Source organism: Leptodactylus fuscus, chromosome 3 (assembly GCF_031893055.1).
Source record: "Leptodactylus fuscus isolate aLepFus1 chromosome 3, aLepFus1.hap2, whole genome shotgun sequence".
NCBI classification, from domain to species: domain Eukaryota; kingdom Metazoa; phylum Chordata; class Amphibia; order Anura; family Leptodactylidae; genus Leptodactylus; species Leptodactylus fuscus.
Genome location: NC_134267.1, coordinates 14036994 through 14053375, shown reverse-complemented (window position 1 = coordinate 14053375; position 16382 = coordinate 14036994). Strand labels below are relative to the sequence as shown.

General features: G+C 42.5%; 1 protein-coding gene across 3 annotated transcripts in view; it reads right to left on the bottom strand.

Annotated features, from left to right (window-relative positions):
* Positions 1-16382, bottom strand: part of HHAT (hedgehog acyltransferase) — a 346637-nt gene that overhangs the window by 225645 nt on the left and 104610 nt on the right. For all 3 annotated transcript variants that reach the window (XM_075267136.1, XM_075267135.1, XM_075267134.1), the window contains exons 10-11: positions 12104-12305; positions 8267-8411 (exon numbers count right to left, since the gene is read on the bottom strand). In XM_075267136.1, coding sequence (XP_075123237.1) covers positions 8267-8411; positions 12104-12305 — 347 coding nt within the window. The remainder of the gene's footprint in view (positions 1-8266; positions 8412-12103; positions 12306-16382) is intronic.

The following is a 16382-nucleotide window of genomic DNA, read 5'->3' as shown; positions in this document are numbered from 1 at the left end:
TCATTGGGATCGGAATTGGGATCAAGATCGGGTTCGAATGAAAAATGATCGGAAATCGGATTTTAAAATCGATCCTGAAAAGTCCAGATCGGCTCAACCCTAGTTGTAACTTATATATTATTTAATGAAAGTGCAGTCGGTAAAAGCAGTCTGGAGTGCCGCACACACCCTTGGTGCTCCAGGCTGTTCATTTGCATAATCAAATTTATAACATTATCTTTGGAACAGAGGATCAAATTGGTCAATGAAAACCACCATTACAGTCAGGTGACCTTTATCTACCTAGCCGTGTGTTGACTCTTATCTACTCATTCCTGGTGACAGACTCTCTTTAACTACTTCAGTACCGGGCCAATTTGTGGTCCAGGACCAGACACATTTTCGTTTTTTTTTTTGTATGTGCGGTTTTGAGGGCTGTAACATTTTTCTCCTACGTCTCATTCAACTAATTTTTGCGTCTTTTTTCGGGGGCACCTAGGGCTTTATTTTTATGTTGTTTTTATTTTTGAATGTGTTTTAATTTTTTTTTATATCCAGGAAAATATAAACATAATAGGAGGGAAATTGGGTCTGCTTTTCACTTTTTTTTTTTTTTTTTTTTTTATTTAATAACAAAAAGTGCTACTAAAAAACTTTATAAAATAGTTTTTCCTCTCCGTTACGGTAATTTTTATCTTGTATGGTGTTGTCAGGGGTGGGGCTATAACCTTCAATAACGGCGTTTTATTAGCGTATTATTTTATTTATTCTTTTAAATTATTTTATTTTCATTTTTTTTGTAACTTTATTATATTTTATTTTTTTCAGATTGTGTCCCCATAAGGTCATAAGAGACCTTTGGGGACATCTGATCACTTTTTTTTTTTGTTAGGGAGGCTGATTTCCGCTATAACTGAGGCTGCTACATTTAGCCTCAGTTGCAGGAGGAATCCAGCCTCCTGCACACGGATCTTTAGACTTACAGAGCTGATCTACAGGACCCAGCAGCTCTTGTAAGACACTGAGCCTGGCGGATCACGTGACCGCTGGGTCAGAGGGCGGCTGCACCATGGCAGCGCCCATAGCCGTGTATACAGTGCTCATTGAGCGCTGTATACACAGCAATCGAGAAGGCAGGGAAGGGAATAACCCTCCCCTGTCTTCTCTCTGGGAGCTCCGGCTGAAGTTACAGCCAGTTCCCAGTATCAGCAGCTGCACATTCTCCGTGCAGCTGCTGTGTTCTGAATGGACGTACCGGTACATCCTGTCAGAACTAGGCAACCACTTCCCGGACGTTTATACTCTATGGGCTGTCTGGAAGTGGTCCCAAGCTTGGGTATTATTTTTATATTGATGACCTATCAGCAGTTTTTGGGTGGGGGTGCAGGTTATCATAACCCCACCAGTCTAAGGGTAAGTTCAGATGGGGTTTTTCGGACTGGAACCTGAAGCGGAGGCCGCCTCAGGTTCCAGTCCAAAAGCCGGGTAGCCATGACTAAAAGTCGGTGCACTCCACCGGCATCCAGCCATGTACTCCTCTCCGGATTAGGCCCAATGAATGGACCTAGTCCAGAGGAGGGTGTGTCTTCAGGCTGAATCGCGATGCGAAACGGCCTGAAGAATGAGCACCTCGCTTCTTTTTCCGAGAGCCGGAATGATTTCAATGGGAGCCATCTTTTTGGTCATCAATACCACAAAACGGGCGACCAGACAACCAATAACTGAGATGGCCAATATACATGAGTAATTGTATGATCATTGGCCACCCCATGTGAGTGGAGCGTCGTCCATAGGCGGCTTCCATGACATTAGAACGCACCCTTATATCTGTGGGTTGACTAATAACCTGCGTCTGGCTCGTAAGTGACAGATAAAACGTAATTACAAGAAGGTAATAGAAGTATTGTGGCTGATGAGACGAGTGACAGAAACATTGGCAGATGTCTCCTGGATTTGGCTTTGCACATGTTTGTTTATATGAAAATGCCAGGATTTAGGACTCGTCTGGCGGCAGACTGATGAGTAATGTGAGGAATGTATTAGATAGGACTGTGTGTGTAGATATGCGCCTATTGCAGGCGAGAGATTAAGGCTACTCAATGAGTAATAATTACAGAAATGCATATACAATTGGCACGACCACTCACGTGTCTGTTCACATTTGTCATTTTTGCCACATTTTACAAACTTGGACTCCTGCCATGAATAGGACACGCCGTGGGTCCACACAAGGATTAGCCCTATTTAATAGGGCTAATCTGTGCCGGGCTAAGTCTCTGACTGCTCTTATGAATTTTCATTAAAACAGAATTTTGGATACACCACGTAGGTGCATAGGATGGGGCTGCCATTGGAATTGACACGAATACAAAGCAGAATCCGCACTGAAAAATGTATCTCTCTTTGACTACACGAAGACCAACTGCTATTTTTGTCATTATGTTCTCCTTTCTGACAGTGGAAGGCCATATATCACCAAATTTTCTTACTCCAGTGCACCAGCGGGCAGGGGTTAATACATTTACTATGCACAGACTACCAACCATCAAAGGAAATCGTATAGGAGACCCAAGAAGTTTAACCAATCCTAGTCGGTTGAGGGTGTCCTGTGGGCCCTCCTAGCTTTTGGGCCTGGTTACAACCCTTATAGTTATACCAATGGCTACAATGTAACAGTGCTTAACCACTAGCCCTCCATGCTTCCCCACAGTTATGAGGAGAGACTCTGGGATATGTCCAGATTCATATCTAGGTCTAGAGATAAGATTCAGTTTTTTGCCCTGGCCTTGTATCTAAATACCATCACTACTGTATATTGTATTGTTGACACTCCTTCTGCATCCAGTACTTGGGCAAATGCCCACCAGCCAAAACTTGTACCTAAACCATACTGATTCATAATGATGACAAAATGAGTGTCCAAGGGACCTTCGACCTATCTATGGTTTAGCTACTAATATTTGGTTCCATACGAAACCACAGCCATATAAACATGGACCCTGAACGCCATCTTTGTCTCTCTTCCAGCTTGGTCTAAAAGTGATTGTGGCAATACGTCCCACCAACACATCTTCCGTTTTCTCAAGACCTACCGGAAAGTGTCATATTCTCTGTCATTAAGCAACCTCTCCAAGATTCTTTGACTTCAACTTCCGAAAGACCATGAAAAGAATATTAGAATTAATAATGTTCTTATTTTCCGCTACAAAAATCTTGACTCTTCCTGACCGCCAGTGCCCATTCCTTGACCATCTTACAAGTATCAGCTTTATCCCTACTCATCTTACCGAGCTTCAGAGATTTTACGTCAACGTTCCCCGGTATATTTTCTGATTTCATCGCCTGAAAGCTCAATGGACTATGAAGAATTAATATTAAGGTAATTTATGTTTCACTCTCGTTTCTTTATTGGGTTCCGTGAAATAAAAATGTTCTAACCTTTAACAACTCGGAGAGCATCGCTTAAGGATAAAAAGTGAATAAGTAGCGAAGACATTGTGAATATTTTATATTTTAATTGGCGTCGTGTACGTCACTGGCTAAATATATAAAAAGCGTATTTTTACATAAACCCCTGTAATGAAGTCATGCTTTACTACACAATCGGAGCTGATTGTAAGCTTTAAGAGTGACATCTGAGGAGTCGAGTGTGTTATTGAAGCCCGGAGTAAATCACCGCAGGGAAAGACGTCACATTGCTTCAGGTTCAAGAGGTTAAAATTGCCCACCTGTAGTGCACAGTCATGGTTTGTTTACTGGATTGGAGGAACTTTGGATTTTACCCCAAGATACGTCAAGGAGAACATCTAATGTTCCATTGAAGTCGCAATCATTTGTTTTGGATTGGAAGAGGGCCTTCTGACTTTCTCAGACGTTGGAGAATACAATGGTTGGGTAGTTGGATGTCAAGTTGCCCAATCCTTTTGTTCTCAGTGGGATAAGAGGTGTCTAGCGGCAGCTTTCTTGCCACTTCTCATCAGTGGAGATGAGCGTATAAGGGTATGATGGTGGGTACGGGATGCATGGGGAACCTTACGATGTTGGAGAAACTAAGCAAACCCAACTTCATGGAGATGAAAGGTTAATTTTTGTAATTCTCAAAGATGTTTTTGTTGTCGTAGCCCTATACTGTAACTTGGCTGGGTCCAACATATGACTATTCAGACCTGTAACACTCATTCAGCTGACAACGCTCCAATCTCCTCATAAACATGTTACATTGGTAGGGCCAAATATGATGTCTCATCAATGAAGGCAATGGTAGCAAAGAAAGATTGGGTATACTGAAATCCAACATGACTGATCCCACTTTCCTTCTTCCATACACAATACAGTGGCATGTAAAAGTTTGGACACCCTTGGTCAAAACGATGGTTATTGTGATCAGTTAAGCAAGTTGAAGATAAAATGATCATAAAAAGGACCAACATTAAAGATGACACATTCACAATGTACTTTTTGGAAAAAAAATAAACATTTTCATATTTTACATTTTCAAAATAACAAAAAAATCAAAATGGCCTGATGCAAAAGTTTGGGCACCCTGCATGGTTAGTCCATAGTGGCTCCCTCTTTGGCAAGTATCACAGCATGTAAACGCTTTTTGTAGCCAACCAAGAGTCTTTCAATTTTCCCATACAGTTGGTGTCTATGGCATTCTGTTACACGATGCTTTAGAGATACAAGAGTGCCATCCGCTTTCTTCTTCTTACACGTCTTTAAATTCTTCTTTGATGGATTTTCATCCATTCTTTCTTGGAAAATTCTTCCAGTTCTGTAAGATTCCTGGCTCATCTTCTGCTCTTTTTTGGTCTAGTCACAGATTTCCTAGATCAAGGGACAGTCAGGGCCATGGTAGTCTATGGGGATTGAGACGTGTGTTTAGGATCATTGTCCATTTGTAGAAGACTCTCGCCTCCTCCTTTCAGTTTTTCTTTTTTTTTTTTTTTTTTACAGATGGTGTTATTTTAGCTTTAAGAATTTGCAGAAACTTCCTTGAATCCATTCTTCCCTCTACCCATGAAATGTTTCCCGTGCCATTGGCTCTAACACAACTCCAAAGCGTAATTGATCCACCCGCATGATTAGTGGTTGGTTCTTTTCCTGAAATTCTGTGCCCTTTTCTCTCCAAACATACCTTCGATCATTGTGGCCAAAGAGTTCTATTTTAACCTCATCGGTCCACAGGGCTTGTTTCCAAAATGCATCAGGCTTGTTTAGATGTTCTTTTACAAACTTCTGACGTTGAATTTTATGGTAAGGACTCAGGAGAGGTTTTCTTTTGATGACTCTTCCATGAAGACCATATTAATGCAGGTATCGCTGAACAATGTACCACAAATCCAGAGTCTGCTAAATCTTCCTGAAGGTCTTTTGCAGTCAAGTGGGAGTTTACGATTTGCCACTTTGGCAACCCTACGAGCAGCTGTCTCTGATATTTTTCTTGGTCTTCCAGACCTTATCTTAATTACATTTCGAACTGAGGAAAGGGCAACCTGAAAACGCTTCCCCATCTTCTTATAGTCTTCTTCTGCTTTGTGGGCCGCCACCATTTTCATTCTCAGAGTGCTCGGCAGCTGCTTAGAAAATCCCACGGCTGCTGTTTTTTGGCACAAGGTTAGAGGAGGTGGCCAGGGATTTATAAAGCTGTAAAATTTAGATCACTTGGCCTTTCCTCATGACAGTGAATGAGCCATAACCTGAAGTGACTAATGAAGGTCTGAGACGTTGGTCAAAGTTATCTGAGCACATAAATCTACAAGAGTTCCCAAACTTTTGCAAGGTACTCCTTTCCCTTTTTCACTCTGAAATAACATAATAATATACTGATATTGCGTAAAATTATAGACAAGTGAGTTTAATCATCAACTTTATTCCTTTTATAGATCATTTCATCTTCAACTTGCATAACTGTTCACAATAACAGTCATTTTGACCAGGGGTGTCCAAACCCCCAATTTTTCAAAAAGTAACACCAATTCCAACAACAAAGTAATACGTTGAGTAACTTTTGGCAGGAATCTTTTACTCTGTACAATTAACCCAGTGGCGGCAAATGATCGCTATACACCCTTCAGAGGGCTGTATATGTACTCTATAGGGTGGGCCATAAGTATGGATACACCCAGGGTGAGCCATAAGTATGGATACATCCAAAATGGCAGCTTTGCAGATGGCTGCCATGGGCGTCACCCCTTCCCATGTATTAATATGCCACATACGGTAAAGTGATATCAGCAAACACTTCCATTTTATATGGGTGTATCCATACTTATGGCCCCCCCGTGTATTGTGACTGTACAGGGCTGGACTCATGTGATCAACATGGCAGCTTAGCAGTAACTTACTCTGCGCCGATCCATCTAAGCGATCCCGAGCTGTGAAATATATTTACCCTGATTTCTATGTATTTTGTGGAAAACAACAGACTCTTATTCTAATTCTTGACAATTCTTTTAATTCAGCCAATTTATCCACTTCTATGCAAATCAGAATCTATATTAATGATTATGTCAGCGAAACAAAGCGCAACCAAGCAATGTATAAACGTAATGTATTCCTAAGAAGATCTAAAAATTGCTGCGAGATACAGATGTCGCCGTCACGTACACTATAACAATTTAAAGGAAACGCACCTGCCTTATGACAATAATTTTTATTTCTTCATGTACACCAGAAAATTAAGTAAGATTACAAATATTCTTGACTCTAAATATCCGACTTAATCTATCTTCATGGTAACAGACTACAAGTGTAGTCTCATTCTATTGTCAAGATCCCTTTCATGTGTCTTCTACGTTTTAGGGCGGATTCACACCTACGCCCGGTCTCCGCTTTCGGGTTTCCGCCTTCTGCCAAGAGAAACTGGACAGGATAAGGAATCCCGGCGGTCAGTTTTCAAACCTGTTCACTTGAATGGGTTTGCAAAGTGACCGCCCCGGGAACGTCTTCTGCCTCTCCGCGGCGAGACTGTTTTTTTTTAACCGGACACAAACGGTCTTGCCGCAGAGAGACAGAAGACGCTCTCGGACAGTCACTTTGCAAACCCATTCAAGTGAATGGGTTTGAAAACTGACCGCCGGGTTTCCGTCCCCCGTCCAGTTTCAGAAACCCGAAAGTGGAGACCGGGCGCAGGTGTGAAACCGCTCTAACTAACAGTTGCAAGAAGCAAAGGGGGCGTGACTGCAAAGTCAGACTATACGTGATTTCGTTGTAGTCTGTTACCAGAGACATAAATAGAGATGAGCGAGTAGTACTCGATCGAGTAGGTATTCGATCGAATACTACGGTATTCGAAATACTCGTACTTGATCGAGTACCACTCGCTATTCGAATGTAAAAGTTCGATGCAGAACCAGCATTGATTGGCAGAATGCTATACAGTCAGCCAATCAACGCTGGTTCTTCTCCTACCTTTAGAAGTCTTCTCCGTGCAGCTTCCCCGCGGCGTCTTCCGGCTCTGAATTCACTCTGCCAGGCATCGGGCCTGGGCAGAGCCGACTGCGCATGCCTGCTTGTAGTGCGGGCATGCACAGTCGGCTCTGCCCAGGCCTGATGCCTGGCAGAGTGAACTCAGAGCCGGAAGACGCCGCGGGGAAGCTGCACGGAGAAGACTTCTCGGAGGATCCAGCCCGACCCTCACTCGTGGACTTGGTAAGTATATATACCCCTGAAATGAGCATTTTCCCCCCATAGACTATAATAGGGTTCGATATTCGATTCGAGTAGTGAATATTGAGGGGCTACTCGAAACGAATATCGAACCTCGAACATTTTACTGTTCGCTCATCTCTAGACATAAACAAAATGGTAGAATTCCATGTAAATCAGTATTCTTGTAAAGTTCTTTTATTTTACTTGTACCGGAACCATTAAACCCTTTAAATCGTTCTTTGATTCTATAATACGACTGACTGTAGCAAAATGTTACTTTGCAAATCTCATGAAATTCAATTTATCCGATACTGGAAGAGAAGTTTCGAGAAGTTCTGCTCTGAGACGTCGGTTATATAATATTTTTACTGTTCAGAAAATGTAGGCAGAGCTTTCCCGGCCGCCTGGTATCCAGCTGATAGATCGGAAGGCTCATCTGCTGTGACTGGTGTTAGACTTGACATTTTAACATCATTATAAAAGACATTGCTCAGGTTACTAAGAAAGTGCTATGTGCAGCCATTAATACCACCGCGCAGTCAGCGATTTTATCTGCGGTACTATAGGAGATGTTCATTTCCTGCTCTGAATATATAACCGCATAATTAAAACATTACATTTATGAGCCGCTCACCTTGTACACACAGCCGTTCCCAGTATATCTTACCAACCTGCTCCCCTCCCAGGAATACGAGGTTGGTTAGAATCAACAGAGCGGTAGAAACAGATGCCAGAGCTGCGTGGAGTCGCCGATACGCCATTGGTGACAAACTCCGACCCTGCAAACACATAGGACGGATGATGAAGAATGAGCTCTATGTCTACAGAGGGATATAGATGATGGAGGGTCTGTGCAATAGGGCAAGAGCTAGTATGTATAAAGTCTAATGCAGCTTTAAAGGGATTCTACCATTACGAACCTCCTTTGGATCACTGCTCAATGCCACACAACAATGCCATAACATTTACAGTCCCTGCTGGTGTCACAGCTGGCTGTAGGCAAGTCAGGCCCCGCCCGGTTAGACTTGCATATTTGCATATTCATAAAAAGATAATTATCTCTGCATTGTTTCATTGGTGTGCAGCCACATAGGTATGTCCCTGCCCCTACACAAGACTATTATTGGTTCAGGAGGGATTTTGTACAGATGCCTCTAAATAAATTTTAATTTGCTAGAGATGAGTCCTGAACAGCACCAGGTGCATGAACAAGGGAGGTGCATCATCATTTTAGCAGCTTCATCCTGCATTGGGACCATAAAACAGAAACATTTGCCAAAATGGATAAAAGAGAGCTCAGTATTATGTGCAGAGTGTATGCAGAAAGTGGGCGGAGCAGGAACAACTTCAGCCAATAGCTGCACAGTACTGAGCGAGGTCAGTTTGGCAACGTTTGCTGTACAGACTAATAACATGAAGTTGTTACTGCCAGTAGTGTTGACCCCTTAAAGTCTCATGACACAGAGATTGAGTCAAATTAAATCCATTTCAACTGGCTACAAGTGTGATTTAGTTTTTGCCACCACCTGTTAGGTGCCTCAGGTAAGTAACAGGTGCTGTTAATTACACAAATTAGAGAAGCATCACATGATTTTTCAAACAGTGCCAATACTTTTGTCCACCCCCTTTTTTATGTTTGCTGTGGAATTATATCCAATTTGGCTTTTTGACAATTCTTTTTGTGGTTTTCCATTGAAGACAAATTAAATGAAGATAATACCAAAGAGTATTATCTGACAGAATTGCAGGGGTGCCAATACTTTTGGCCAACACTGTACTCCAATAAGGTAGTATGGCAGTGTATTGCATGAGTGATCAGGCGGTTAAAACCCCTATGTATGCTCAAACTATGAAAATACAAAAATATTTATCCCATATGGTAAATGTTTTAGTGGGGAAAAAACTATATATTTGTACAAATTATCGTCTTTTTGGCGCTTCATCTCCCAAAAAGTTGAACAAACAGTCACCAAAACATCCTGCGGTCCCTAAAGTTTTATCAATAAAAACTACAACTTAACCCACATGAAAATCTGACCCAGCACAGACGTAGAAGAAAGTTCTAAGTGCAAGAATATGGGAACAGAAAAAAAAGTATTCCTAAAAGTTGAATTTTTGTAATTGTTGATACCCTCAGACTATAGGTAACGCCTTATTCATACTGTATGGAGCATGCTATAAAGATGAGACAAGTAAGAAGATGGAGCAAACGTGGTTTTGTTCCCAATTCCACCCCATTCAAAATATTTCCAGCTTCCCTGTATATTGTATGGGCTGCTAAATGGTGAATTTATAAAGTACAATTTGCCCCACAAACATAAGCCTTCCTATAACTCAATGTCAATGATAAAATAAAACCTTGTAGCCTTTCGGAGACCGATATGAAAAACAAAAATACTAAACGAATGAATAGCCCTGGCATGTTCCATGACCCCGGTAGATCCATCTCCCAATTACGAATATTTGCCAGTAGTTTTGCTCTACAAATGCATAAACCCCCCTTCCGAATAGATTGGGATGCTGCCCCTTCAGGTAAATCATAAGTTTGTTTACTTGACATTTTAGATAATTTTGCTCTCTCTTTACTGTCGGTTCTTCATATTTTTGGCTTCAGGCCTTTTCTCTGCCAGAAACTCTAATTGGTTCCTTGATTCTTATTTCTATGCTCTCTAAAGAGTTGTGGAAGCGGCAACCACCTAATGAGGCGGCCAGGCAATTTCATCACGTCTCCTATGTTGTAACAACAGCCAGGCGATGCCGAGACTTCTGTAGGGAAAGTATGTGTAGCAATATTCTCTTTACCCTATTGGCCCTAGAATACACAATGTGTGTTTGTACTACTTGTGTAATGTCCTCAATTAGGAAGATCGGTATCAAGACGGTAGGTAAACATGTTTATTGACACGGCCTATACGGATATGACATGTGCTAAGAAGAAAGAAGCTTTATGATGGTAGGTTTACCCTAACGTCATCGTGTCCATTGTCCTGGCCAGAACAACCGACAAACAGGCCACTAAAATAGCAGACGCCAAAGGAGACCTACAGATCTCACCGACTATATTGGGGTCCTTTCATTTTTAACTGGAAATAAGTTTTAAAAAATTGGACAATTTGTCTCCCAAAAAACAAGCCCTCCTCAGACCATGTAATGGAAAAATGAAAAAGTTACGGCTTCTGGAATGCAGGGAATAAACAATAAAAAGATAAAAAATGTCAGCATCCCGTAACAGAGATAAAGGGATTCTACCATTAACAACCTTTTTTTTCTAGTTGACACGTAGGAATAACCTTAAGAAAGGCTATTCTTCTCCTACCTTTAGATGTCTTCTCCACGCCGCCATTCGGTTAAAATCCCGCTTTTCACCAGTATTCAAATGAGTTCTCTCGCAGCATTGGGGGCAGGTCCCAGCGCTCAAACAGCACTAGGGGCGTCCCCAATGCTCAGAGAACTCTCCAGCACCGCCTCCATCTTCTTTAGGAACAGACTCTTCACGCATCTTCTTCAGGCACAGGCTTCAGACTTCTAGGCGTAGGGCAAAGCCGACTGCGAATGCCCGCGGCTACAAGAAAAATGGCCACTTACACAGTATTGTAAGCGGGCATTTTCTTGTGGCCGGCGGGCATGCGCAGTCGGCTTTGCCCTAGGCCCGAAGCCTAGAAGTTTGAAGCCAACCCCGGAAGAAAACGCGTGAAGACCCCATTCCTGAAAAAGATGGAGGCGGCGCTGGAGAGTTCTCTGGCAGCATTGAGGACGCCCCCAGTGCTGTTTGAGTGATGGGGCCCGCCCCCAGTGCTGTTTGAGTGCTGGGGCCCGCCCCCAGTGTTGCTTGAGTGCTGGAGCCCGCCCTCAGTGCTACAAGAGAACTTATTTGTATACCGGAAAAAAACGGGATTTTAACCGAACGGTGGGGCATAGAAGACATCTAAAGGTAGGAGAAGAATAGCTTTTCTTAAGGTTATTCCATCGTGTCAACTAGAAAAAAAAGGTTTTTAATTGTAGAATCCCTTTAACCATTGATGGACTTTGGACAGGTTGTCATTATCGGGTGGGGGCCCCATATCCAGGACACCCAACTGCTTGAATAGACTGAGTATGGGTGAGCACAGCGCCGTACATTGTATAGTGGCTGTGCTTGGTATTACAGTTGGTCCCCATTTACTTATATAGGACTGGCTGATGAATGGAGACATGGGTCGATAGTGATCAGCAATCCTGAGGACAGGCCACCAATAGTGTATCCCTGGAAATCTCTTTACCTGGTGGACCTGGTCCAGCCTGTATTACATGGTTGGCCAACATACAGTAACTCCAGCTGATAACTGGGGCTTCAGAAGCTATTCCAGTAGAACCAGCCGGGGGCAGGGGCAGCATTACTGGAGAAAGGGGTCAGTGTGACAAGGTCATGCAAATACTTCAGTATATCTTCTAAGAAATAAGATCCTTGTCATCATGGCTCTTTCCTACTTACAATTCTGTCTTGAAGAGATGGTAACGCCAGAAGGCTTTTCAGTCCATACTCCACAATGATGCCAATCCAGTTGAGCGCTGCCCAGTACCACAGATACTCGTGGCCTCCATGCCAGTAGCTTACAAATATAAAGGTGGATGCTGTAGACAGCAACAATCCTCCGATCCCCGAGTGCGAGCCTCCCATGGGGATGTAGACGTACCTGTCAGAAGACATTATCACCTATCATTAACATCTTCATAGATCACATTGGGATCATGTGAAATCCTTTTCTTCAAGAATATAGTGTAGCAGATCTTAGATAAACTGTAAGGGATATTTCTGCCACCAAAGCCAAGTAACTACCAAAAAGGGACTATATACAGTCCTATGAAAAAGTTTGGGCATCCCTATTAATCTTAATCATTTTTAGTTCTAAATATTTTGGTGTTTGCAGCAGCCATTTCAGTTTGATATATCTAATAACTGATGGACACAGTAATATTTCAGGATTGAAATGAGGTTTATTGTACTAACAGAAAATGTGCAATATGCATTAAACCAAAATTTGACCGGTGCAAAAGTATGGGCACCTCAACAGAAAAGTGACATTAATATTTAGTAGATCCTCCTTTTGCAAAGATAACAGCCTCTAGTCGCTTCCTGTAGCTTTTAATCAGTTCCTGGATCCTGGATAAAGGTATTTTGGACAAACAATTCAAGTTCAGTTAAGTTAGATGGTCGCCGAGCATGGACAGCCCGCTTCAAATCATCCCACAGATGTTCAATGATATTCAGGTCTGGGGACTGGGATGGCCATTCCAGAACATTGTAATTGTTCCTCTGCATGAATGCCTGAGGATTTGGAGCGGTGTTTTGGATCATTGTCTTGCTGAAATATCCATCCCCGGCGTAACTTCAACTTCGTCACTGATTCTTGAACATTATTCTCAAGAATCTGCTGATACTGAGTGGAATCCATGCGACTCTCAACTTTAACAAGATTCCCGATGCCGGCATTGGCCACACAGCCCCAAAGCATGATGGAACCTCCACCAAATTTTACAGTGGGTAGCATGTGTTTTTCTTGGAATGCTGTTTCTTTTTGGACGCCATGCATAACGCCTTTTTTTATAACCAAACAACTCAATTTTTGTTTCCAAAATGAAGCTGGCTTGTCCAAATGTGCTTTTTCATACCTCAGGCAACTCTATTTGTGGCGTACGTGCAGAAACGGCTTCTTTCTCATCACTCTCCCATACAGCTTCTATTTGTGCAAAGTGCGCTGTATAGTTGACCGATGCACAGTGACACCATCTGCAGCAAGATGATGCTGCAGCTCTTTGGAGGTGGTCTGTGGATTGTCCTTGACTGTTCTCACCATTCTTCTTCTCTGCCTTTCTGATATTTTTCTTGGCCTGCCACTTCTGGGCTTAACAAGAACTGTCCCTGTGGTCTTCCATTTCCTTACTATGTTCCTCACAGTGGAAACTGACAGGTTAAATCTCTGAGACAACTTTTTGTATCCTTCCCCTGAACAACTATGTTGAACAAACTTTGTTTTCAGATCATTTGAGAGTTGTTTTGAGTAGCCCATGATGCCACTCTTCAGAGGAGATTCAAATAGGAGATCAACTTGCAATTGGCCACCTTAAATACCTTTTCTTATGATTGGATACATCTGGCTATGAAGTTCAAAGCTCACTGAGGTTACAAAACCAATTTTGTGCTTCAGTAAGTCAGTAAAAAGTAGTTAGGGGAATTCAAATCAATAAAATGATAAGGGTGCCCATACTTTTGCACCGGTCAAATTTTGGTTTAATGCATATTGCACATTTTCTGTTAGTACAATAAACCTCATTTCAATCCTGAAATATTACTGTGTCCATCAGTTATTAGATATATCAAACTGAAATGGCTGTTGCAAACACCAAAATATTTAGAACAAAAAATGATTAAGATTAATAGGGGTGCCCAAACTTTTTCATAGGACTGTAATACTGCCATAGAGTAAAGTTAAAAGAAGTGTCTCACCTAGGATTACAAAGGATATAAAGGCAAGAACCTAGTTGCATAGGCAAAGCGACCTGAAGAAGTTCTTGCCCCTAAAAAATCCATGCCTTTGTTGCTGTTGTTGTATTTCTAAATTTGCAAATTAGCAATTTGGCGCACCATGGGCTCCACCAGTGCTCCAGACCAGACTACTACACCTTTCATGAATGACAGGGCCAGGGAAACAGCGAACGTTGGGTCTCGCCTGACCGTGTAGAACTGCTGAAAAGCTGCCGAGCTGAAGCAATGTATGGCGTATGCTCCACTGTATAGCCATAAGTGAAGGGACCATGGAACTTCTTGCCACGGTCCTGTCACTTCTGGGTGCACTGCGATGCAATTGCGCATGCGCAGTACATATACTGATGATACAATACGTGGCATAAACATGATAATAAAGAGTCAGACAAGGCTTCATCTTAGCTCCCGGCCTTGTTACCCTGGAAGAAAACTCCATCTCTAGTGAAAGCTATACGTAGCTACTCTGTATGTCAACACCCAACACATAAAAGAGCCTTGAAATGACTCGGGACATAAGCAAAACCAGATGCCCGGTGGACCTCATTATGGGATCCGTCGGTGTCCCGTCTTTAGAAACTGAAAGCAATGGGGAGAAAGTCTTGCGTTTAGGATTTTTTTCCCCCATCAATTTTGGGGGTCTCCACGATGGAGTCTCCAATGGAGATGGAGTTAGCCAGATGACGTCTTTGAGTAGCTCAGGGGGGTACTGGTTCTCATTCAAGAGATCCGGTTTAGGTATGGCGTCTTACAAGCAATGCGCCATTGGAAAAAAATATGCAAATTGGCTATTTTTTAGAGAATAAAACATGTCTCCCTAGCGCCGCCTATAGGTAACTCCCTTGTAAGTCAATGCCCAATGCATAAAGGAGCCTTGAGACATGACCAGGGATTTTAACCATACCAGACATCTCTCCTGCTTATTAAATAATCATATGTCATGTCACTTATGTACAACTTCAAGTCTCATCTGCCTGAACGCTCTTCTATGACAAAACATAATGGAAAAAGAAAAAATTAAAAAGTTGAAATCTATGCAAAACTCCGCCACATTGCTTATAAATTGCTTGATTAACTTTCCCATGAAACTTGACCAGTAATGAGAGGCAGAGCAGATTAGTGTGATTAGATTCTAATACCGCAGTACACCGCCGAGCGTACACAGCCAAACATTCGGGAAATTTAGCATTCAGCAACTGTACGGTATTTGTTGTTCTCTGCTGCATTTAATACTCTTCACTTTTGGCTTTTTTTCTTAGTGAAGAGCATCTGCGTTTCCCACACAAGTCAGATCTGGAATTCCCAACGTACCCGAGATGTTCTAATTAAATGCAACAAACCTAATTCTAGTAACACGATGAACTTATCTTCTGCTGAATATCTCTATCTAAGTCTACTTCAAGGGAAAGGGGGATTTTATGGCTTAAAGGGACCCTGCCACCCTGAAAATGCAGTCCAGCGTGGTGATAGAGCGGGACAAGCTGAGCAGATTGATATATAGCTCTGTGGGAAAGGATTCAGTATAACTTGTCATTTATTCATCCAAAACTCTGTTGGGTCTGGGCTTAGGAGTCCAGTGGGCGGTCCTATCACTCCTTTCTGGCTGTAAAAACATAAACCATCGCTATTAGTTCAGTAAGGCTCTGATTAGAGTTGGGTGAATGTCATGATGTCGAGGCACTCCATGTGATGACATCAACCAGGAAACTGAGAGTTGGCCTGGAAGAACGAAACGCCGTGAGGGAGTTCTGGAGAGAAGGGAAAGTGATTCTAAGTATTGATTATTTTTAGGCACTTCCCCTGAGCCTCCTATCATTAGACTCTGGGGTACAATGGCAAACCCCGCATGACTGCTGAGACCTTAGCAGTGGCCCCGGGGTGTATGATGTTATACAGGAGGCGGGGAAAGGGACCAAAGGTACCCTGTACACCATGAGGATACCCAGGAGAGGTAAGGCAAGATGAGTTTAAAGGGATTCTACCATTAAAATCACATTTTTTGTCAATCACACGCAGGAATAGCCTTAAGAAAGGCTATTCTTCTCCTACCTTTAGATGTCTTCTCTGCGCCGCCGTTCGGTAGAAATCCCGGTTTGCGTCGGTATGCGGATGAGTTTTCTCGCAGCACTGGGGGTGGGCCAAATGCTGCGAGAGAAATCTCCAGCGCCGCCTCCATCTCCTTCAGGAATGGCCTCTCCCCGCATCTTCTTCTTCCAGAGCTGAGTTCAAA